Source organism: Mesoplodon densirostris, chromosome 2 (genome assembly GCF_025265405.1).
Source record: "Mesoplodon densirostris isolate mMesDen1 chromosome 2, mMesDen1 primary haplotype, whole genome shotgun sequence".
Classification (NCBI taxonomy): Eukaryota; Metazoa; Chordata; class Mammalia; order Artiodactyla; family Ziphiidae; genus Mesoplodon; species Mesoplodon densirostris.
The window spans coordinates 177,400,760-177,426,087 of NC_082662.1; the positions used below are offsets into that span (position 1 = coordinate 177,400,760).

Here is a 25,328-nt window from a genome sequence, read left to right on the forward strand (position 1 = left end):
GTTCATCCTTTTAAGCATGTCCTTGAAATCAAACGCACAACTATGGTCAAGAAAAGAATATTCTTTAAAAATGGTCTGGGAGAGAGTATTTGATTTTTAACTGGTAAGATTGGCATCATTTTAATCATGTGGATTGTGAGCTATGGACCTCATAAGCGCATATATATATATTTTTTCTTTCCCCTTGTAAATGTGGTTACAGATATGCATAGGACCTGGTATAAGTTTACAGAATGGACCTTTTATTAGAGGTGGTTTGCTATTTATGTAATTTTCCTAAAGAACTAAAAATTACATAAATGTTTCAGGAAGGTTTTGAGAAGTTTATGGTACCTGCTTTTCTTCCAAGAAAGTTGTCATTTTTTTTTTTTTTTTTTTCTTTTTGCTGTATGCGGGCCTCTCACTGCTGTGGCCTCTCCCGCCGCGGAGCACAGGCTCCGGATGCGCAGGCCCAGCGGCCATGGCTCACGGGCCCAGCCGCTCCGCGGCACATGGGATCTTCCCAGACCGGGGCACGAACCCGCATCCCCTGCATCGGCAGGCGGACTCTCAACCACTGCGCCACCAGGGAGGCCCGAAAGTTGTCATTTTTATACCGGAATGAGAATTATTTGTATGCAAGTATTGGGCCATTGTGACTGAGGACCATCCAGCTTGACTTGAAAGTAATTATCTTGCTTAGTTGCTGGGAGGGAGGGTGTGTGGCAGTGGAGATAAATCCTCAATTCTGGATTATTCACAGATTACCTGCTTTCTGGATTGATTGTGTAAGCCCCTCCTTTTATTGATGTCTTCCTTTTATTGACAGACATGTACCCTGGACTAGAAATGAGATAAAACTCTCTTCATTTCTTTTCATTGTAAAAAATATTTGAGTATTAGGTGCCATCAGGCTACCCAGCAGTCAACAGCCTAAGTACAAATTTTCAAAAATGATGTTTTCACTCTTGAATAAATTAAATTTATTTCCTCTTATTTTAAACTTACCTATACAGCTATCCTTTGTGGTCACTTAAGAGTTAGGTGCACATTCCTTCTGTGGGAAAATTGCTAAATATTTAAAGTATCTTCCCAACAAGAATAAGCATTTTTTGAGACCACTTCCAAAGCTTTCCTACTATAAAAAGCTATATATTGCCTTGGAACTGATTTATAGACAAGAACGGAACTACTTCACTCTGTGTGTGTGATTTAACACACATTTGAATAACTGCTGTTTACTGTTCACCACTCATGGTCCCCAGACAAATAACACAGCCCCGGTTCTCTTCAGCCTCATAACCTGGAATAGCCAAACAAGCAAACGATGAAAAAGAAATGTGCTGAGTGGAAGGTACTGGTGAGGGAAAACTTCCTAAAGAACTGTGACTGAAAGCCTTGTTCAGATATCGAGGCGTTAAGGCGGATCATCCCAGGTAGAGGGAATAACTTATGCAGAGACATGGTTGTGAAGCAAGTGCTATGTATGTGGGAAAGTATAGGTAATGTAACTGCATCACATAAAGTAGGAACGGAGGCTACAGCAATAATTGTGTTTTGAAGGCCTGTGTGCAATGGTAGTTTGGATTTCATCAGGTAAGTAATGGGAAGTCAGTGAAGAATTTTTAGTCAATTAGATTTATATTTTATCAAGATACCTGACCTTGACAACAGTGGCTCGTTTAGTTTTGGCTGACCTCCAGTCCATCCTTAAGAGGGAGGTGAATTATGGCAGCAGTAGTAGAGGACAAAAAAAACATGGGAGCAGTTTTAAGAGTTGGAATCAGTGGAAGGTTGGCTGCCTATATTTTTGGGAGGATGAATGAGAAGGAGGACTCTCAGATGATGCGCAGGTATCAAGAATAGAAAATATAGGAAATGAACAGATTGGGGCAGGGGATTGGGATTGGTATCCATGCATTAATTCCACAAGCATTCATGGAATATATTCTCCTCTAAATACTGTGCTATAAAAGTCATACTAAAAAAAAGTGGGAAGAGGTGTCCTTGAAGATAAGCCATAATGACCCTCAGGTCCTGAAAATGGAAAGCCTTGCTTCTGTTTAAGTTCTTGTTCTGATTTATTGTACCCACTAACAACTACATGATATACTTGGAGCAACTAGCTAGATGTCAATTAGATGAAACGTAAATAAGGAAGCATGTTGTTTAAAACACGTGTAAAAACATCTCAAAGTAGGCCAAGGATCCTTAAGGGCTAAGAGCTGATCTTAGAGAGGGAATTCTGATTTTCTTGTATCTTTAAGAAGAACAGCAGGCAGAGAAGAGAGAAGGAGATAGGGATACCTCTTGGAGAAAGGACATAAACAAAAGGACCAGAGATGGGGATGGGAAGAATTTAGGTGGGAGCCCATACATGGCAAGCCTTGATAACTAAATTTAAGCCAATAAATCTGAGGAAGTAATTTAAGAATTTTTCTGAATTTAATTTAATTTAATTTTTTTATACAGCAGGTTCTTACTAGTTATCTATTTTATACATAAGAATTTTAATAAACTTTTTTTTTTTTACACACACACATATATGCACCTGTGTGTTTTATAAGCTTTCTTTAAGAATAGTTCTAGATTTACGGAAAGCTTGCAAAGATAGCACAGAGAGTTTCTGTATACCCTGTTCCCATACTTCCTACACCCAGCTTCTCCTATTGGTAATATCATCCGTTTACTATGGTACATTTGTCAGAACTAATGGGCCAGTGTTGACACATTAACGGAAGTCAGTACTTTATTAGAATTTCTTTTGTTTTTATTTACTGTCCTTTTTTTGGTCCAGGATCCCATCCAGGATACCATAATATTTTTAGTCAACCAGTTATGTTTTGAAAAGATGAACCTGGCTATGTGTAGAATAGATTAAAGGGGGTAAATCTAAGCTCAGAGATTGGAAGACCATTGTACCAAAATAAATAAATAAATAAATAAAGGCACATAGATTCACAGCCCTTTATCTGCAAATCTGAATCCTGAAAGCTGTGAAAAACTAATTAATTTGTGGCCAGACCTAACTTGACCTGTATTTAACATGGATATTCCTTCATTTAATTGAAAAAATAATATGTTTGATTATGAAGTGCTACCCCAGACTCCTCTTAGGCATTTTAGAATGTACCTTTCTAAAGTGTAAAAATGTATGAATTTTAAATAATTTTGCCTCGAGGGTTTCAGAAAAAGAATTTAACCCAAGGTATGTATGTTAAGGCCCTTTATTAGAGTTGTGTTGATGAGGGCAGATGAGAAAGCACTACTCAGTCACAGATTAAAAAAAAAATAACATAGTAGTTTGGGCAGCTAAATAGCAGAAAGGTAAAGTTTCTGAAGTGTTTTTAATACTCTAACACCACTATGTATAGAAGAGCATACCTGTTTGTAAATAAGAAAATATGTATTGATATGATGCTTTTAAAAAGTATTGTTTTCTTTCCTTAACATATGTGCAGGATAGTTTCATACATTCACTTAACTTGAAGAAAGTTAAAGAAAAAGGTACTAATTAAGTTTCTTGGGAGAATGTGCCACTTAAATTTTTATACTTTTTGTTTATGTTTATTTTTTAAAAATCAAACAAAACCTGAAATGATATTTTATATTCAGAAGAAGTATGTGGATTTAGAATTTCATCTATAATTTTAAAGCTGAACTCCCAATTGAAATATTTTAAAACAGATTAGGATGCTTTTTTTTTTTTTTAAGCTAAGATTACAGAATTCTCCCTGTTGATGGAAAAGTATTATAATTTAAAAATCACCTGGGGCGATTTCCTGATTGGTTAGGATTAAGAATTACAGTAAAAAGAGAGTATATGAGAATTTTTAAGAACATCACTCAATATTCTTTAAAAACTAAACCCCTTATTATCTGACCTTGTCCTTATGGTTTTAACTAACTAGACTCTCGTATAAGCATCGCTTCTGATAAAACTAAGTGACAGTTTAATTCATGTCAGTTGAATATTTACTGTTTATTTTCATTTATATGTTAAGTTTGACTCTGTATCATACTCTCCAACTTCTGTGGAAATAATAAGAACCTGTTATTTTTGTATACTTCCTCCTTAATAATTGGCAATATTCATTTTCTCCTCAGAGAGACCTTAGCTTTGATTTAATGGATTGTTACCATTGTAAACTTTTTTCCTCCTTGCCAAATAATAGAGTTGTTGGGAATTCTTAAGTAATGTCTTTTCTGGAATATTTGCAAATATGGTTATGAAAAGTAATTCTATCCCAGGCCCTTGTATTTATTTCATGTGCTGAAGAAAGGCTGAGCCTGCTTTTGATTGAGACTTTCCCCATTTTATTGAGCAGTGGTGTTCAGGGCTCAAGCTGAATTGCCTGGAATAAGAAAGGAGCAGTAAGCATTTGATGAAAGTAGGTAATAAAGTGCATCAATTGTGTCAGCACCTCGTTGCAGTCACATCTGGCTTGCTGTCAGAGTCCCATTAGATTCCTGTGGTTTTATGTGCCAAAAATAATATGCTCTGTAGTTAATGGAACCGAGATATTTGCAGTTTGATTTTAAAAAATCATCTTATTTTCTTTCAGATCTTTGTCAGGCTTAAGTTCCATCTCTGAGCTGCCATGTCTCTTTAAAATTTGACAACTGAGAGATCAATTGTTCTTTTGATCTGTTTTCTTTTTTTTTTCTTTTCCCTTATTTTAGTGAATCCAGCAGTCTCAGCAGCACTGATGCTGGTTTGTTTACCAATGATGAGGGAAGACAAGGTACTGAGATGCTAATTTTTTATCTCTTTGCAAAAAACGCCTTCATTTTTAAGTTGTGCTTATTTCTAGTTATTTCATAAATTGATGACTGCAATCCATTTACCTTAGTGCAATCCACACACTACTCAGTGGACTGGGGTTTAGTTCCTTTCCATGCTATGTCTTCATAACCTAAAGTAGTTAATTATCTCCAAAAGCTAGTCTGTGGAGTTAATAATGTTAAGGAAGGATTATCTTCCTTGAGAAAGCTTTGCATACCTCAAGTCTTTTCAATTTTGTCTCTTTTAGCAAGTTCACAAGACCCTGGTTCTCATTCTCCGCCTGGTTCCAAATGTATTTAATTCTGTTTAAGCATTAATAAAGGTGGATTTGCAAGTCATTTGTCATTTTTATTCAGCTGTGACATTTATTCATCCTATCCAGTTTGTAAGTAATTAGACCATTTTCCCGAATTCAATATTGTACACTGTTAAACAGTAATGTCTTGCAACTTACATCTTTCCCATCTTTGAAATTTCCTGAAGCTTTTCACACTTTAACATGGCATTATTTTGAAACTACCTGTCCCAGTAGAAAATATGAAAACCTTACTAAGGGGGCAGGATACGAATACATATGAATACTTATCATAAGTGTTTTCTTCCTTTCTTGAGATCTTTAGAGGAAAGCAGTAATTTCTAAAGGGAAAAAAACCCCACAAAATTTATTTTTTCAATTATAAATAGTTTAATGATGTTATGAAAAAAAGGATAAAATAATAGCTGCCCCACAGTTTTTTTTCTTAGTCTTTTCCTCCTCTTGGCAGTACAAATTAAGTAAATTAAATTATTATTCCTTTTTGCTTACTTGTAAACCATTTGTGCCTGATAAATAGATACATAATTGTTTTGAAGACCATAGACTTCACTGAAATATGTTAGAACCTCAGGGCTAAGAGTAAGCTTGACTACCTTGATAATAAACCTAAATTCTTGTTAAAACACCTATGTCTACCCAAAGTTATGTTATAAACATTGCCTTTGGTAATGAAATGAAATGAAAACACCTTTTAAAAAAATAACGTTTTGACAAGCCTATCCATCTTTGAGAAGCATTGAATGGCTTAGAATAATCTGCTAGCATTTATTGTGAGCCTATTATGTTTCATATTGCTAAGTGCTTTTTTACATTTAATTTACTTTAAGTTCTTGTTTGATTCTTAATACAACCCTATGAGATCTCCCCCTCTTTTTTTTTTCCAGATGATGAAACCCAGACTAATAAAGTTGAAGTAACTTCCCCAGTGTTACAAAACAGTAGAAATCTAATTGTTCTGTCTGACTTTAGAACCCAAGTTCTTAATCTGTAGCTATTTGATTTCTGTATTAAGAATAAAGTTGTGTATCACATCAAAAATAAAATAACCCCATTTTTCTATTATAATGTTGTCTAATTGGAATTAAGATCTAGGGTAGTCAGTTTCAAGTGACTCCCTTTCTTTTCTTATGCTTATACCTGACCTGTGAACTTCTACTATAACTCTCAATGAAAGTACTAATATATTTGTGCTTTGAGTTCTGCTTGTTTTTTAAAAAAAATAATTTTTATTAAATCCTCAATAGAAATAAACAGGTGACTTTGGTTTTCCAAATGCTTTAAATTTTTAACTCCCTCATAATTCTAAATACAGCAATTTCCCATAAAATCATTTTCAATGGAAGTTTAAGGGTTTTTTTAGTTTGTGTTTAAAAACATTTGTAGTAAGAGATTTTGGCAACCAGAAATCTTCTGTAAAGGGAAAAAGTTTACAGCAGTTGTGACGACCCTCTTAGAAGCTAGTAGTTTTTCTAAGAATTGTGGAGAAGACTAATGAATCTCAGATCATATTCAAAATGTTATTTGTGTCTTATTTTTAAAACCATCTGCTTTTCTGTTTTTGCTTTTTTTGAGTGTTTTTTGTTTTTTTGTCTCCATATACATCTCTTTATTATTCCTTTTTTAAAAAAATACAAAATACTGTTGATTCACACCAAGGGCACATTTCAAACTGAATTTTAAATTGATTGTTACTTCATGGTTACACTCAAGGATGTTCCCAGAAGTCAGACTTACTATGAATAGTATTCTGTTTTAAAAATACCTTGCTTGTAGAGGTTCAGTGTAGTTTCTCTGTAAACTCTGTAGTGTTGTCACTTTTCATTTAAAATCAACTTTTTCACAACTATTTCTTAATGAACTTAATCAGATTAATTTCATTTAGTCACATCTGTTCATGATTGTTTCCCCTTTTGCACTCCATAGAAATCATGAAATTAAGCTCATTATATACCATTATCAGCTGCAAAGAACGAGTTCTATAATTTTATACCTTTTAATTCCTGGCAGGAGATTAAGGTTTATTTTTCCTTAATATGGAAAGGGTAGTAACTTAACTGGATTTCCCTACAGTTTTTGCCAAAGGATTAACCAGTATATTATTGTTTTTCACATTTTAAAATTTGTTCTGAAACATAACATTTTATGTTATTATTGATGGAAGTTCTTGTTATAGTATTAAAAATTTTTTTCTTAAGTGAAACCGTGGTGTAGAATAAAAAGTTTTCTTTATAGATTATATAGATGATTGCCAGATAAAATACAGGATCCCCAATTAAATTTGAATTTTAGAGAAATAATTATTTTTTAGTATAAGTAGGACCCATTTCGTATTTGGACATATACTAAAACTTTTGTACAAGTACTATATATTTATATTAAAAATGAATCATCTAAAATTCAGATTTAATTACCATCTTGTATTTTTTAAATCTTAATCTGACAACTCGGTTTATTTGGATGATAAAACTGAACCTCTGGGGAATTTCTTGTATTTGCACAGGTGATGATGAGCAGAGCGACTGGTTTTATGAAAAGGAATCAGGGGGAGCTTGTGGCATCACTGGAGTCATTCCCTGGTGGGAAAAGGAAGATCCTACTGATCTAGACAAAAATTTACCAGATCCTGTCTTTGAAAGTATCCTAACTGGTTCTTTCCCCCTTATGTCACATCCGGGAAGAAGAGGTCAGTAGCACTGCCTGACTGGTGGATACAGGGGACTTATAGTCAGTCTAGGAAGAGTCGTTGAAAGAGGAGGTGCTAAATGGACTAGACACAAGATGCTATGAGGAAACATGGTGACCAGCAATTCAGCTCCCACTGAATTCTCATGCTTTCAATTTATTAGGAAGGTTGACTTGCTTTCTTGCTAGGCCCATGGTAAAAATGTTGAAATTATAGAAAGATAAATTGGGAGGAAAGAAAAACCCTGGATAATACTCTAATGCTTAAACAATTGGTTGTCATGTGCTGGCTGCATTAAAACCCTACTAGGCGTTGGTTCGGATCTTTTAAGTGTGAATTTTACCTCTTCCCCACTACTGTTCAATATATTCCCCCCTCCAACTGACTTTGAATTTTGAATTGATAGGATCTTATTCCATGCTCCAATGATCATAGACCCTTCTTCAATCGAGGACTTTGATTTTCCAGGTTTCCAAGCCAGACTCAGTCGCCTTCATGGAATGCCTTCCAAGAATATTAAAAAATCGGGAGGGACCCCAACTTCAATGGTAGGCATGCTTTCTTGTTTACTTCTCATGTTTGGAAATGTATCCATTTCTATGGAATAAAAAGCCACATCCTCATCCTTTATTCATATTCTAATGTTATACTTAAAAATAATCCATTTTTTTGTAGGCTACAAACTGGACCAGTGAGATTCCCCTATAAACCAAATCTTCTAATGCTAATAAATTAGTTACGTTTTGAACATCTGGGGAATGACATTCGAGGGAACCTGGCTCCTGTCCTCTTCCCCTGGAGGAATATCATTGAAGTGAGAGCCTCTTTGATGAAAAGATGGGGCTGTTTTTGCTGGAGGACTGGTATTCTTCCTTTAGTCAGAAGTGAACCTGATGGGGGAGGCTTTTAGGGATCTAGGTTGGCCCAGGGTGGGTAGAAACTACTGTAAATTTTATATATTTTTCTCTTTTATGATTTTTTTTACATTGAAACCATTTATGTATCACTTGCTTTGCCAAAATGCTAACAAAAGCTAGAGAATTAAAAACTTCCAGATCTCACATCAGTATTCCTTAATGTTTATATTGTGACTGGATAAGAACTCATTTTTACATATCTGACTGTTGTAAATTTAAAAACATGATGCATTGACATTTATGGTTCATTTTTAGAGAAATCTTATATAGCCAACATTATTTAAAATATTTGCATTTTACTCAGGGTATTTTAACAAGGGCTAAGATGAGTAATAGGTAAGGTTGATAATCTGCTAGAGTTTGTATTTTGTTCAAGTTTGCTTTCTACTTGGATAATCTGCTCTGTATTGCAAACCCATTGTATTTTATAGTACAGTTTTTATTGTACTTGGAAAAATCTTAGTTTTAAACTAGTCACGGTGATAACTAGTCTGTGCTAGTGGAATCATTTACTCTTACCTTTTAAATTATCTTCTCTGTCTGATACCTGAAACCGTCAAAATGATCATTCTTGCTTAGAGCGTATTGAAATCTTGTGAAAGCTGGTATTTCAACAAATACTGTATGACTGAATCATGTTGTCATGTTTAAAAGTGAGAGCTGCTTACACATCCTTAGAATGGCAAATGTGTGTGTCACTGTGAGTGTCAAAAATACTTGCATGAGCTCATTTTCACCAAGCAGAAGGGAAAATGTAACATTTCTATTGATGGTATAATTTAGACACTACCCTACATTCAGCCCAGTTCTTCAAAATGGTTATATTAAAATGATTAATATTTTTATTAAGTTCCAATAATCGATGAAAATTGTGATTTAATACATGTATTTTTATATTATTGTATGGATTAATTGTTAATTCAGCATTTAATGGCTAATTTAAATATGATGATTGGAAAAGAAACTTAAAGTTGACATTTTCTTTACCTAAAGTTACAATCTGAAAGATTCCAGCAAATGTATTAAGTAGGAATGTGTGACATCTTTTAGATTGCTTGTCTAAACTGGAGAGATTAAGAGTGGTAAAGTGCAACTTTTAGTCTCTTTACCTTTGCATATTTAAAGTGATATTTTAGAGGAACAATAATATGGTATTCGGTCATTGTAAGTAAGCTTTTCTGTGCTATGTCCTTTGGAGTGAAACTTCGTGATTTTTTTTCTGAATTTACATAAATGTTTTTATTTTATTTTGTATAACGACTGTCTTTTAGATCTGAATAAGTCACTTTAAAACCTTGGCCTATGAACTTTGCCTTACCAATCATAAATCTAGATGAATGCTATCTAGCTCTTGTTTCAGTTTTACCTATTTTTATTTTTGGTTCACTGCTTGCTTGAGCATAGCTGGGATTTGTAGCCCATTTTCTAGGCTTATTGCAGTCTCACTGTGGTATTTTATAGAAGCTATTACAACTGATAGGCTAGCTTCATGGTATTGATGATACATGGCTTAACCATAGTAAAAGCTGCCTTCCCTCTCTCAATTGTAAAAAGGTGATTAAGTTTCTCTTGATGGAGATATACTATATATGGTGTTTATCATGGAACTAGTGCATTAGGCCACAAACTGTTTTCCTGGTCCACGTTTTTTGTATTCAAAATTTTGCTGAAGACAATGGGCTCCTTCAGGTTTTCTTTCTTGCAATTCTGAATTGTCCTTGTTTAGAGTTTTAAGTACTGTTATCTTCTTTTTTTTTTCAATAAAATATTTGACTTGGGCAAGAAAGGTAAGAGTTCCAATTTGTGCTGATATTTTTAAATTCCTATGCTAAGTTTTTTGTTGTTGTTGCTTGTACTGTCCCTATTACATGTAACAATCTAGTCTTAAAAATCGTAATCTCACAGAACAGTCATCTTTAAACAGTAGCTCTGACATCCACTAGTAAGAAATGAAACTTAATTCCTTAGACTTTCACGTTGGAAAGCCAGATTGCTTTTAAGAGAGATGAGTTTCCTGAGCAAAGTCAGACACATGTAGCTGCAACCCATTAAATGGAATGACAGCATAGGGTTTCTTTTTCTTAAACAGATGGGTGATAACTACAAAAAATAATGATGTTCTCTGAAGGAAATGACAGAAGGAGAATCTTTTACTGAAATATTAATGTAAACATTTTTGGAGAAAAACTTTCAATCAGAGTTTTCATTATTCACCATAGTAATATTCTGTAAAGTCACTGGCAACACTGAATTAGAGAATGCTGAACCATTGCTCCTAAGAGAAACGCAGGGTTATGTTCCTGTGAGCCTTTGGTCGTGACATTTTCATCATTCGATCAATGCATAGCCTTGTTTTATGTATGTTTGCGTTTAAAAACACCTTATTTAACATATATTGTGGATCCATTCACATTGAACTCATGACCAACAGCGTTATAGCTCGTGCCTGAACAAAGCTTATCTAATACGTGTGTTTTCTCTGTAAGGCACAGCACAGCATTCTTTGTGCTTTAGCAGCAGCAAACAACACTGCAGCCTTATGCCTGGGGACCATTTAACACAGCGAATCACCAAAGAAAGCGCGAAAAGGTGGAAAACATGGCACTAAATAAACCACAAAAAGGACACTTGTTTACGGTATTAAGAGCTGAAAACAAGAAAGCAGTGTTGCCTTGTTTGACTTCAGTAGGGCATGCACATGTGCCTCAGGTAACTCAAGTCTTTCATTGCTTTTCTCACATCTGTGAATGACCATGAAAGCACTATGAGTATTGATTTGGGGGTTACAAATAAATTTTAGTGGATATGAAAATTTGCATATGTAGGACCTACAAGTTGGAGTGAGGATCGACTGCAGTTAGTTTTGTAGAAGAACAAAGTGGTATTGTAGAAAATTTACAGATTTTGAAGTCAGACGTTGGTGAAACCCCACTCTGATTCTTCTTTTTACTTGTAATTACAATTTGAACCTCATTTTCTCTTTCTGGTAAATAGAGACAGTGATTACTTTGCAGAAGTGTTGTCAGGATTAAATGAGATTGTGTTTCCATAATGGGTCCAGCACCACCTTTGTCACATAATGTATATTAAATAAGTGATGGTCACACATATTATTAGATATATTAAACACAGAAGCTCATGATGTAAAGAACAGTTGTATCATGGGTCAAAGTGCAGAATTTTAGACTTTAAAACTTATCTATTCGTATTTTATATATAATATCCCTTCATGTTTAATATTTAAAGTGCTTTTGATTGCAGCCTTTTATGTTTCTTTTGTACCTCATTCATATTTGAGCTGGCCCTTGTGTTTAATATGGTCTGTGAAGAATAATTTTGAATGAATTTTAAATTGACAGACACTGCATTGAATCTCAAAACCTAACTGCAAACCAAAAATCCTGTTCTAAATTTCTCGTCTCCACCCCACCTACCCCAACTGCCACAATTATTAAGCTGTTTATTTGTAGAAAGACCGGCACTGTTTAGGAGGTTTTGGTCCAGAGTTATTTGATTCTTAAAAGTAATTTTGGGGCTTCCCTGGTGGCACAGTGGTTGAGAGTCCCCCTGCCGATGCAGGGGGCACGGGTTCGTGCCCCGGTCCGGGAAGATCCCACATGGTGCGGAGTGGCTAGGCCTGTGACCCATGGCCGCTGAGCCTGAGCGTCCAGAGCCTGTGCTCCGCAATGGGAGAGGCCACAACAGTGAGAGGCCCGCGTACCGCAAAAAAAAAAAAAAAAAAAGTAATTTTGTCCATGTACATGAAGGGAGAATCCAGATATATTCCTGAGAATTTAATGTTAAGAGGAATTAACTATTGCTGTCCTTCTGTTAGAATAAGGCACTAGGTTATTGGAGCCCAACTAACCAGCCCTTATATTCACCTCTTTTAGGAGAATTAAGGAAATAATAATTATGGGGCCATTATCCAGGAGATTCAGCCTGAATCTCTTGTATTTCCAGAATTTGTGCATCAGGTACAATTCAGAATGATAATCTTCAGAATAATGAACCGTCCCAGAATCAGTTTTGGGATACTGTACTGGCAAAGTGAATCTGACTAACCTGACTTAAGCATAGCATTTAAGTTAGCTGAGACGTGCTACCCCTAAGCATCCTAATTAATCAGTGTGTTCTGTGGATGAGAGATCTTGATCTTCTTTTTTTTGAAATGGATGGTCTTTCCACAGGGTTACATTTATCTAAATTAGCATTCCAATTGAGTAGTCTGTTGAAAGATCAGTAAATAAATGGCTCCATTTAAAATATAGTACCTGAAGTCCAACATAAATATTACATAAAGAATTGTACATAAGGGTTATAGGGTTCTATCTTGAGATTTTATAATTGTTTCAGTCCAGTTTTTTTGTGTGGTTGGAATGAGAAAAAGTATAATGGTGATGGTGGTGGTGGTTATTCTAGCAAAGAAAATGAATCTGATTTTATTGACTTTTTATTTAATACGTGTTTATCAAATTTAAATATTTGAAAAAAATGTGAACATCAATCCTTATTCTAAATTGTCATGCTATACAATAAGCATATTGTTTGTATTCAACAATGCAGTAACTTATATCTGTTCAGACTCTTGAGTCAATTCGTTCTGTAAGAGAAAAGGAATACTACAATTTTTTTCCTTTTTATGAAGTCATAGAAGACGGGATTTCATAAGTGGCATATTGATAATGATACTATAATGATTTACTCTGTATGTCTTACTCAACTGTTGTTTTATTGTTTCTTAGGATACTAGAGTAGAAATATTTAGTCCGATTTATAGCCTTTTACAACAGGAGGCCCATTTTAAGTGGATTTGGTTTAAATAAGGGAACTACATAAACTTTTCTTTTAGCCTAGTCTAAGATAAAGGAGAAACTTTATAACAGAAAACAGACCTAAAATGATTTTTTAATATATTCCCAGCATATGTCCTCAACTATAATTTGACCATGTGCTAACTAGTTATCTAATATTTTTCAATGGAATTCAATAACTAAATGCTTAATTATAATCTCTGTGAATTGATATTCATTTGTATCCTTTAAACATTTTTGGATACTTTGCAGAATACAAAAAGAATACATATTTAGAATTTTTTATATTCTAAATATACATTGTATCATGTATGTTCTAATCTGTTACTATGTATGTTAATAATTTAGTTCTTAATCTTATCTCAAAGTCAACATGAGCTCCAGATTTCACACTAGAAACTGATGTTTTTTTCTTTGAATTTATTTTGAGATAAAGTAGATATTATATCATTGAAAAGTACTGCTTAATAGATTTATAATAAATATTTCTTTTACAGAAGACATTTTAACAGTGTCTCTTCTTTGATTTAAAATTCTGTATTTCAGTGTGATTATTCACAACTTTATATTTCATGTCATATAAATTTAATATCCATAATTGATATTTGAATATATGAATCTAACAATTTTTTATTCTGTCCCATTAAAAACAGTATCTGTATTAATAATGATATTTAGTTTTATTATATTACACTTTACTAAAAGTAGAACATAATATATACAAATTCAAATAGTACAGGTATATAATAATACATTCATTCATTCAGCAGGTATTTGAATGCTTATTCTGTTCTCCATATTGAGTCTTAAAAATCCTTTAGGAAAAATTATATAAACATATGTTCAATCTTGGTATTTTAATACTGTCAAATTTGGCCACACATACTTTTTTTTCCATCTATTTAAACTACTTATGCTTGCTTCTCTGATAACAGTACTAGAATTGCTTTGGCTTCATATATTGTTTTTCGGTTTGTGATGTTTCAGAAATCTGGAACCTGGCAAAGCGAATGTTAGCAATGAATGCAAGCACTTATTACGATGCTTACTATATGTCAGATACTTTTCTAAGTGCTATTTATATATTCTGATTCATTTAATCCTAAGAACATCCCTGTAATGTAGGTTAATGTTTACAACTTACATATTTAACTTCTCTTTTTCCATTAGTAAACCAGAATTAATGCAGTCTGGACGTTTATTCTTTTGCTACTGATAAATAAAAAATAAATTCTCATCATGAAAAAATCTTCCTTCCTACAAAATGCTGTTGGAAGTATGAGTTATTTTGAAATCCTTGCAGCATTCTTTGCTGTCTTGAATAGTGAGCACAGTCAAGGTGTATGCCATAATAAAAATAATCATTAAAATGTTTTACTGCTTCCATGAGGTTAATCACTGTGGACCCACATGCAACTTTCTGATCCTTTTCTTTGTTCCTCAGGTAGTTTTCGATACCTTCTTCTTGATCTCTAGCATTAGCCAGTTCAGGTCTGCTTCCTTGCTCTCTGTTTCATCTTGTTCTCCCTGCTTTGCCCTCTGTGGTTCCTCATTGTCGCTCCAGTCTTGTATAACGTGCCTGGCCTCTGTCACATTTCTACTTCAGTTCAACTGTGATTATATCCTCTGTATTTCTCTTATTCCTTTCCTCCCCTTTCTAATGGAACTTGGCAAAATTCTGGGTAGACTTCACACAGTAGGAAGATCTTTTAGCTGGGACTGCAAGTTTGAGTTGGAGCTCACTAACTCATTGGGAATGGAGTTGGCAGACAGAAAAACATGAACGGGCAAGGCTTAAGTTTGAAACAGCGTGGAATATTCGGGAAACTGAATCCAGTGTTGCTGAAATATAAGGTATGCTTGTGTTGAGTATACAGTAGACAGGGTTTGGTTGGCAAGGTAGGCAGGAGTTATATCATTTCAGACTTTTATGGTCCGTGGGAATGCATGTGAACTGATGTAATATCTGGGGGCTCAAGTGGATCAGATTTGTCTTTTGAAAGATCACATGGACAGTGCTATAGAGCGTACATTGGGTGGTTACAAGTTAAGACTATATCAGGAGTCTAAAGCTCTCTAGCTGTTCCCCTAGGAGGTGGGATCCACAGTCGACTGAACCCTTTATTTTACCAGATCTGATTTCCTGATCAACCTTTGGGTAGCATCCATTCATTCAACAAGTATTTATTGAGCCTCTACTATGTGCTAGATACTGCTCTAGGTCTCGGGGATTACAATGGTGAATAAAACAGACAAGGTTCCCTGGAGCTTATATTTTAGTAAGTAAAAATAAACTTGGTTGGCGAGGAGGGTGAGGACGTAAAAATGGCCATGGAGAAAATTAAACGGGGTAATGTAATAGTGAACTACAGAATATGAAGGTGATTGGAGAGAATATGATTTGCAGGCTGGAATAATGTTCAGCCTTGGTCGATCTAGTGCCTTTCTTCTCATTGCTTTTATTAACAATGTGGGGAAAGAAACAAGAGTGTGCATTACTCACACCTGTTCATTCAGGAAGTTGGGTTATGTCCTAGACATCTCTCCTGATTCCAGACCAGATTGACCACAGCTTTTAAATGTCCACAAAATGTGGGCCTGCAAATGACAAAAGGACACTTTTATTTGTAAAGCACAGTATTACTTCTGGAGCTTTTGAATGTTTTGTTCTTTATTTAAAGAAAGTTTGCAGGTGCCAAATATTTATATACTACTCTGGTTTTCCACTTTAGATTAAATCATAATGTATGTTCAGAAATGTAATATTTTAATATTCTAATAGTTTTTCTCATGCTTTAATGGCTACTTAAATATTATGCAGGGTAACCAGTCTTTTGATTACATTTTTAAAGATCATGAAATGCCATGCTTTCTTTTCATTTTTTTCACATTGGTACTTGCATACAAATTCTTAGGTCATTCACTTTATTAGTAAAGAAATGGCTTGTTTTAAGATTGATTTTTTTTCTTTTTTTTGTTTTGAAGAAATGATCTATGGACTTTTTAATGAATCTCCTTAAAAACATTGGATTGCAAACGTTTGCGGTTTTAAAAAATACTTCTTATAAAGATTATGATGCTTATCATTTAAATATTTTTATTTTCTGTTGTATCCTAAGAAACATTTGCAGGGAACGTGCAGGTTCAATCCCTGGTCTGGGAACTAAGATCCTGCAAGCCACGCAGCACGATCAAAAAAGAAAAAAAAAAAAGAAACCTTTGCAATATGCTCTAAAGTGCTCTTTTTAGAAATTAAGACTGCTGGTTGGTAACTATTTGACTCCATAAATGTTGACTGAAGACCCATTTCCTCGTTGCCTTTTTTTTTTTTTTTTTGAGGTATGGCATGATTTTTATTTAGAAATATCTTATATAAAGATAGGTGCATAGGTGATATAAATGTATAGTTTACAGAATAACAGAAAAACAAATGCCCGTATTCTCATCACCCACCTTCAGAAACAGAAGATTCTAATTCCTCTGTGTATCTCAACCCTCTGACATTAAAAATTTCCACATGCATATGTATTCCTAAATCCTGTTTTGGTTCTTTATGTAAGTAGAATCACATTGATTGTCCTTTTGTGAGATATTTTTTTTTATTGAAGTATAGTTGATTTACAATATTGTGTTAGTTTCAGGTGTATAGCAAAGTGATTCAGTTATGAATGTTCATTTTTTCAGATTATTTTCCATTATAGGTTATTACAAGATATTGAATATAGTTCCCTGTGCAACAGTAAATCCTTATTGCTTATCTATTTTATGTATAGTAGTTTATATCTGTTAATCCCAAACTCCTAATTTATCCTTTCTCCCTCCTTTTCCCCTTGGTAACCATAAGTTTGTTTTCTATGTCTCCGAGTCTGTTTTTGTTTTGTATGTAGATTCATTTGTGTTATTTTTAAGATTCCATTCCTTGTTGCTCTTTAAAATTATGGTGACATTGCCAGAGTACCCAATATTTTTCTTGGTTTCTTTTTTTTTAATCAAAATCAGGGAAACAGAAATGCTGCAAACACTTCACTTTCTTCAAAGCTTCCACTCTGGTTTTCTGTCTTTTATGTTGTTGATAGAATTATTCTGATGGTCTATAAAACTCAGTTTTCTAATTTGCCTTCAGATATGTCAGGTATCTAATATCAGAAAAGTTCAAAATCAATGATGGGTAGAACACTTCCAAATAATATTTAACAGGTGCTTTCTATATTGAAGTCACCTGCACATCCTCCAACTGAAGGTCAATTTGAACAACTGAGAATTCACAAAGTAGTCTTATAAATAAAAGGGGTTTCCTGTACTATAGTCTAAAAATGCTTCTTTAAAAACTACATAATCCTGAAAATAAAGTTATTACTTAGATTTCATCTCATCCCATTTCATTTATATATATCTTTGATAGATTCTTTTAATTTTCCAATCCACAAATATGTTTTAAAGGAGTATTTTATATCATTTGTTGGATGAATAAATAAGTATATGTGACCTCTGACTCAGAAACTTGATGTCTTGCTTAATTGTATTTTCAGCCATAGATTTCTTGGTTCAGCTGTATGCACATGTAATGGTGGCTTGTGATCTCTTCCTTGTGGGAAGTGAGATATGTCTTTGTCCCCCAGCACCTTGCAGTTTGTCTAGTAAAAATTAATTGGGAAAGGGAGAGAGAGAAGAGACCTAATGTTTGCTAAGGGACGCGCTGATGCTGACTAGTTTTTCATTCTTCATTTAAAGTTTTAGTTTTATGTGTTATCTCTGCCTTCCTCCACTCTTTTCACACCTAGACACGTCTGAATATCATTTCTTTCCTTGTTTGTCATATTAACCCTTTCTTTCCAAATTTCATCTATCGCTGCCCTAGTGTAGTTACTCCTAACCTTACTTTTTTTGTTTGTTTGTTTGTTTGGTTTGGTTTTTTGTTTTGTTTTGTTTTGCGGTACACGGGTCTCTCACTGCTGTGGCCTCTCCCATTGTGGAGCACAGGCTCCGGACGCGCAGGCTCAGCGGCCATGGCTCACGGGCCCAGCCGCTCCATGGCATGTGGGATCTTCCCGGACCCAGGCACGAACCCGTGTCCCCTGCATCGGCAGGCGGACTCTCAACCACTGCGCCACCAGGGAAGCTCTAACCTTACATTTTGATAGTACATTAGTCTCCTCCCTGGTCTCTCTTCCTTCCGGTTTTCCTCCCTCTAATCCATATCACATGTAACTCCAAGGAAACATTTTTAAAACATGGTTATACCCTAGTCAAAAAAATAGTTTTCACGCCTCTATCATCAAATTCAGGTTTGTTCCTTCTGACCTTCACTGCTTACCTGTGACCTATATACAACACTTCACTCCTTTCCAGATGGTCTTAGGTTCACAGCGTCCCCACCCCTCCATCAACCTTCCCTTACTCGGTCATATTCATTCCTTCTCTACATTGGCTCACAACAGTGCACCCCTCTTCTTACTGGTAGATTCATATCCTTCAAGGAACAGTTCAGGCTCCATACCTTTTTGTCAAAGCTTCCCCAATTCCTCACTCTTCAGAGGTCACTGCATCATCTGAAATGCCATTGCATCTGCTGTCTCTGCCATTCTTTCATTCATTAATGGGTGACCTTTCTATTTTATACTCTTACTCGTCTTCTTATGTTTGCATTGTGTCCCCAAGTACATGTAGCACCCGAGTGACAGGGGTCCAGCTCCTGGCCCATAGTATGTGTTTAATAATTTTTAAAATGTTGATAGATAGGGATTTACTGGGTATTACCTTATGCTTTTTAGGGAGTTTTCCACCACTAGTTACATGGCCAGTACAACCTTAAGTAACATCCTTTCCTACAGATATTAGTATCTAAGTTCTTCATTGTTTTTATTTTTTAATTTTTTTTTTTTTTTTGCGGTACGCGGGCCTCTCACTGTTGTGGCCTCTCCCGTTGCGGAGCACAGGCTCCCGACGCGCAGGCTCAGCAGCCATGGCTCACGGGCCCAGCCGCTCCGCGGCATGTGGGATCTTCCCGGACCGGGGCACGAACCCATGTCCCCTGCATCAGCAGACAGACTCTCAACCACTGCGCCACCAGGGAAGCCCTATTTTTTAATTTTTATTTTTTTAAAATTTTTTGACCATGCCGCATGGCTTGTGGGATCTTAGTTCTCTGACCAGGGATTGAACCCAGGCCCTTGGCAGTGAAAGCACAGAGTTCTAACCGCTGGACCACCACAGAATTCCCTCTTCATTGTTCTTAATTTGTCCTTTTATGTACTTAGTGATGTGATGCAGATAAGTTTCCATTTGAGAGAGCGCTAAAAACATGCTTGGATGCCCAGTGTACAGATACTCACCTTTTGGTTGGGGAATTCTTAAATGTTGCTATCCATAGGGATTTTCCTTTGAAATAACCCCCTAATAAGTAATCTCCTGCCTCAAGGCGTGTGGAGTGGGGAGTGGACTAGTGTTTTGACTCCACTCACCAACATTCTGATTGCAAAGCAGAGGACAGGGAGGACTCAGTCTGCAGACTTTCACTGAATTCTCTTAATTTTAGTAAAGGTATATCATGTGGTCCATGGTATGGCCCCTTTCTAGTTTAACAGTGTCTTATACACTGTTTGTGCTTCTGCTAGGAGATAGGGCAGGGGTGGTAACATTGTATGACTGTGTGGCCAAGGATTGGGATTAGGGATCAATTTAAAAACATAAAATTTCCAGCAATTCCCTGTTGAAGAGGTGTCTGGCGCCTCCAATTTCTGAACCTTTCTGGAGTCTGCTGCTTCAGTCAACTTACTTTTTGTCGCCCCCTCTACCTGCCCCTTTGCTAGAGAAAGCTGAGCTGTCAGCCACACATCCATTTCGTTTTCTTCTGTGATTTTGTTGACTTTGCTTGTCTGGTGGTATCTTCTTTCCTATCTGCTTTGTCCTTGTGGAGTTATTCTTTACTGTCATTTTAAGAATAAGTTTTATTCTTTACTGTCATTTTAGTGGGGTTTTGAGAGGGAGCTACATTGTGTGATTAGTGGGTTATGTTTACCGGGAAGTTCTAGCTCGTGTTCTTTTCTTTTGATTTTCTTTCTTTTTTTTTTTTTTTTTTTTTTAAGTAATAGATTCACAGCTTTTAAGAGATAAATAGGACAAAAGGTATCCAGTGGAAAGTCTTTGTCCCACATCCAGTTCTTCCTATACCCATCTGTGCACATACAGCTCGATTAATCTGAACCTTGGTTTTTAAACTTTAAAAAAAAGTCTGAGAGATTATAAATTATGCCTATTTTTTATTCATTTGTTTGGCTGCATACTATTTCATTTTAGTATATTATTAAATAATTCTATCAGCATTTATTTTATGTAACCAATATTAAAGGACAGAAATATTTGGTTACTATTAGTTATATTAGCTAACATTTATTGAATTGTTATTTGCCAGGTGGTGTTCTAATCTCTCTATGTATGTTAATTCATTTAATGCTCAAAAAAAGCCTACTGAGTTAAATATTATTCTCCTCTCCATTTTATAAGCCAGGAACAGGGGCAAATGGCTTAAATGACTTATTCAAGGTCACAGCTTGTAATCAGTAGTGTCAGGACTTAAACTCTCTGGCCCTATGACCCACTCCCCAAAGTCTTAGCCTTCAAGCTATACTACTTCCCCTTCAAGGGTAAAAATATTTCCAATGAATTTTTAATTTGTAAAAAATTGATAGGCTTAGTGGCCCACTGAAATAAAATACATCTTAATTAGTTTGGTTGATTTAATGAATATATTGGGTAAATAATTACTCTGTGTTTGATCAAGTTGAATCTACTGAATTGGATATATCTTTTATTTTTCAGTGTAATAGTTTTTCATCATTACATTACGTTGTAAATATGCTGTCCATCCCTCCTGTCAGCTCTTCTGTTTTCACCTCCTATGTTTTCTCTCCTTTCCTGTATTATCTGTTGATTTAACTTATTAGGTCCTTGCTGATATTTAAATCTTTTCTTTCTCAAATTTATTAAAAGGTAAATTTTTTTGTTACCTATCAGTTAGGTTTCTCCATATCCAAAAAGGTTAGTGACAGCAATAAATATTAAAATAGCATTAAATATTTTGTAAAGGCCATCTTTATAGACTCCACCATCCTGTGGTATAAGTATTACTGTAATTTCCATTGTGTGGACTCAGTGATTTTCAAAGAATTAGCTTCATTGTGAACGATCAGAGCCAGGTCTTCTGAACTCCAATCCTTTTGCATATGAAAATTTTCAGAAGTTATTCTCTTTTCTGTATTTTAGCTGGAGCTATAGCGATTTAGCTTTTTAGAATGTTAGCTTTTGAAAATACCATGAGACTTGACATTTAAATTTCTTGTCAACTTGTGAAAGTGGTCCATTTCAAAATTTGATTGGGTTCTCATTTTGAGGAAAGATTTACGAATTTTTATTGTTGAATTCTTAAGTTGTTGCAAATTGTATTGAAGTAAATAATTCATGCTATGAATTTGGCATTAGCTTTCTTCATATTTATTAACATCACAACTTTTCCCTAATCCTACTTCCTCGTTTAGCCTCTTAAAGCACTAGTACAGGCCCAGTCTTTGGAATTGTCTGTTTATAGGAAAAAACAGTTAAACTAACTCTTTCTTTGATTGAACATAATCTCAGAGTCATCCTGTTTCTTCAGCAAATTGTTATATGTGTCGTATATATTACTAACACATTTTTAACACATTATTGTATATGTTGATCATATGATTGTTCTTGAAATGCCTTTGCTTTCCATTGTGATGTTACTTAGAGGTACTGGCTGTCTAGCTGACTGGATGAATTTTCTTTCCTCCTATTTTTCCCAATGTATCACCCCCAGCTCTGCAGTGTAGCACTATGAAGCCAAGAAGGGCAAGGCAGACACTTTATATATGAAAAAAGGGCCTTTACAAACACACACATACACATATTTTCTCTTTACATTATCTTATTTCTGGTAGGTGGTTTCATTTAGACACTTTGATTTCATTTAGATACTTTGAGGACATACACTTATTTTCATAACAATCATAATCATGAACTGTTAAAAGTGAATTAAGACATGAATATGCATGAAGAAATTAGATGTTCCTACTATGAATATATGACATCAATGTGTCTTGAGTGAATTACAGACTTTACTCATTTCTGGGCCATTTGTTTTATATATAGATTAAATATAGATAATTACTCATTGGACAAGTTACTTTATTACTTTGATGTATCTCAGAGTACCACATGCAGTTATAGTGTGATCATTGTAATAATTTGGATTCATTAATAAGCAAAATTAACATTTCATATAAATTAAAATTTAAAAATTGCAATTTGATTTTGTTTAAAGTCGGTGTTACTTCCAGTGGTTATTTTGATTTCATAACAGAATTGTACTTTTTAACTGAAGTTTTTAATTCTTTTTAAGCTCACATGTTAAATGTAAAGGTGTTTTGTTACTATTCTAAATTATAGTTAGAAATATTAACTTCTGTAGGTTAGCCATTTCATTTTTGTCTTGTGCCTCACTTGTATGAAAAAATTATGGATTCAGTTTTATTTGTTGAGGGCAAATGTGCACCATATGACGTACTAAACTTAATATTTATTTTTACATTTATAGAGCACTTAGCCAAATACCTAGCACAACTATATGTTTAATAACTGTTTTCCTATATATCTCTAATACTTTGTCTTTCAATAGTATGTGGTTTAGATGGATATTAAATGGTTAAACTGCCTACAAATTATTTGCACACTCATTAAGATTCATTACCCAAGGGAATAAAATTAAAACATTCTAATCAAGTATCATGTTTTAATCCATATTTTTTTTTTTTTTTGTGGTACGTGGGCCTCTCACTGTTGTGGCCTCTCCCGTTGTGGAGCATAGGCTCCAGACGCACAGGCTCAGCAGCCGTGGCTCACGGGCCAAGCCGCTCCGCGGCATGTGGGATCTTCCCACACCGGGGCACGAACCATGTCCCCGGCATCGGCAGGTGGACTCTCAACCACTGCGCCACCAGGGAAGCCCCTAATCCATATTTTTTTATTTTACTTTTTTTTTTTTTAATAGGGATTCATGTTGCTGTTCAAAGTGCTCTTTACCTGCTCTTTTGGGTTAACACAGTTCTTTAGAAAAGCAGATCTATTCTGGCTATGTAATGCATTTTATTTAATTTTATAATTTTTATGATATCATATATTAGTGCCAAAAATATAGAAAAATTTTAGAGAACATTTTTGGATTTGATGGATTACCACTCCTGAAAGGGAAACAAAACACTAAATATTTCTAATCCCGCATTATTTACCGCATGGGTGGTTAAATGCTACTTTAAGCCTCATAAAATTAAAAGGGAGAAATCTGCCAACTGTAGCAGGAATTGGATTTAGGAAGAGTGGTACAGAGCCAAAATATTGCTACAGAATTAAATGTCAAAAATCTTCTTTAATAGTAGATATATAGTTCACAGTGCCTGGTTATGATTAATACATTTAATCTAAATCACTGAAAGTTGCAGTCTCCTTTTCCATAAAATACAGTAGGACACAAATCAGTTTTACTGTAGATGGATAACAATTGGAAAATAATGCATCTTCCCGCCCAATAAATTGTCAGTTATACCTTTTAACTAAAATCAATTCATCTTTCCAAAATTTATTGCAATTTCTAATAATAAATCTCCTCAAATGTTTATTCATTCGGTTTTTGATACATTTGTGCCACTTTTGCTATGGTCTATTGTTTTCTCTTTTGATTCATTGTAAATTAGAAAATCTATATTGAGTCAGTTTTCTAGTTAAGAAGTTAAAATCTATAACCGAGCACCTTTTTCACTCTCCGTTGTACATTTTAATACCCTTGAACTTGAACTTAAATGCAATCCAGTAAATTCTTTTCAGAAGGAGATTAAAAGACTTTTCAGTCTAACTTCTTGAGTAAGGGCCAAATTCATAAAACAAGCACTTAGGAGGTCATTAGATGATTGTTGTCATAGATCCATTTTTGAATCAAAAAGTGGGGAGAAAGAGATACACAGAGTAGCACCATGATTTCATGTAAGTATCTGGTACAAAGAAGAGTGGGATCATATCGGGAGCCTGCTTTTTTTTTCCGTTGATAGCAGTAACCCAAAAGGAAACACAATAATCAGCTATGTTCTATCTATGTCTGACACAGAGGTTTTCCCCTTATTAATCTCCAGATACACTCTTTGAATCTCTATGTATACATTTTCAGATTGTTCTTTTTTTAATGTATCCTAAGTGTGAAAAGTGTGAAATCAGATTGGTTTTTCACACACTATGTTTTAGAATGTAGTCGTTATTGTTTTTTAATTCAATACATGATGTATGAGCATTTCCCATCTTTATACTCTTAATATTATCATTAGACTTAAATTAGATGTTTCAAATACTGAATGGTGAACACTGACTTTGTCATTTTAATTTTATACCTTTCTTTACCTATTTCACAGTGAGGTCAGATTGGTATATTTTTTTTTCCACCTACACCTCTACTGTACTATTACATAAAATTTAAAAATGAAAGTGAGAATCAGTTTTCTTTCCCACAAATTTAACAAAAATGTGTTTGCAATCAACATGTTCTGAGTCAATACTTTATATATCAACTAAAATGCTAGAATACATTTTTGGAAGGGATACTATTAGAGATGAAAGTGACATCAATTTGAATCAAACCTATAACTCATTTGACAAAGTTGTGTCATCGCTAATATATAAGATGATATATGATTAATTTAGCAGTTAAAAAAGGTAATTTTTATAGCCAGAATAGCTGAAATAGAATTCATTAATTGAGTTAACTATACAGTGGTGA

General features: G+C 34.6%; 1 protein-coding gene across 5 annotated transcripts in view; it reads left to right on the forward strand.

Annotated features, from left to right (window-relative positions):
* Window positions 1-25,328, forward strand: part of GPATCH2 (G-patch domain containing 2) — a 167,819-nt gene that overhangs the window by 11,568 nt on the left and 130,923 nt on the right. For 4 of the 5 annotated variants that reach the window (XM_060091430.1, XM_060091432.1, XM_060091433.1 and 1 more), the window contains exons 3-5: window positions 4,663-4,724; window positions 7,582-7,764; window positions 8,233-8,312. In XM_060091430.1, the coding sequence (XP_059947413.1) occupies window positions 4,663-4,724; window positions 7,582-7,764; window positions 8,233-8,312 (325 nt within the window). Of the gene's footprint in view, window positions 1-4,662; window positions 4,725-7,581; window positions 7,765-8,232; window positions 8,313-8,439; window positions 9,493-25,328 lie in introns of those variants that run through there. The other variant, XM_060091434.1, reaches the window with a different exon arrangement.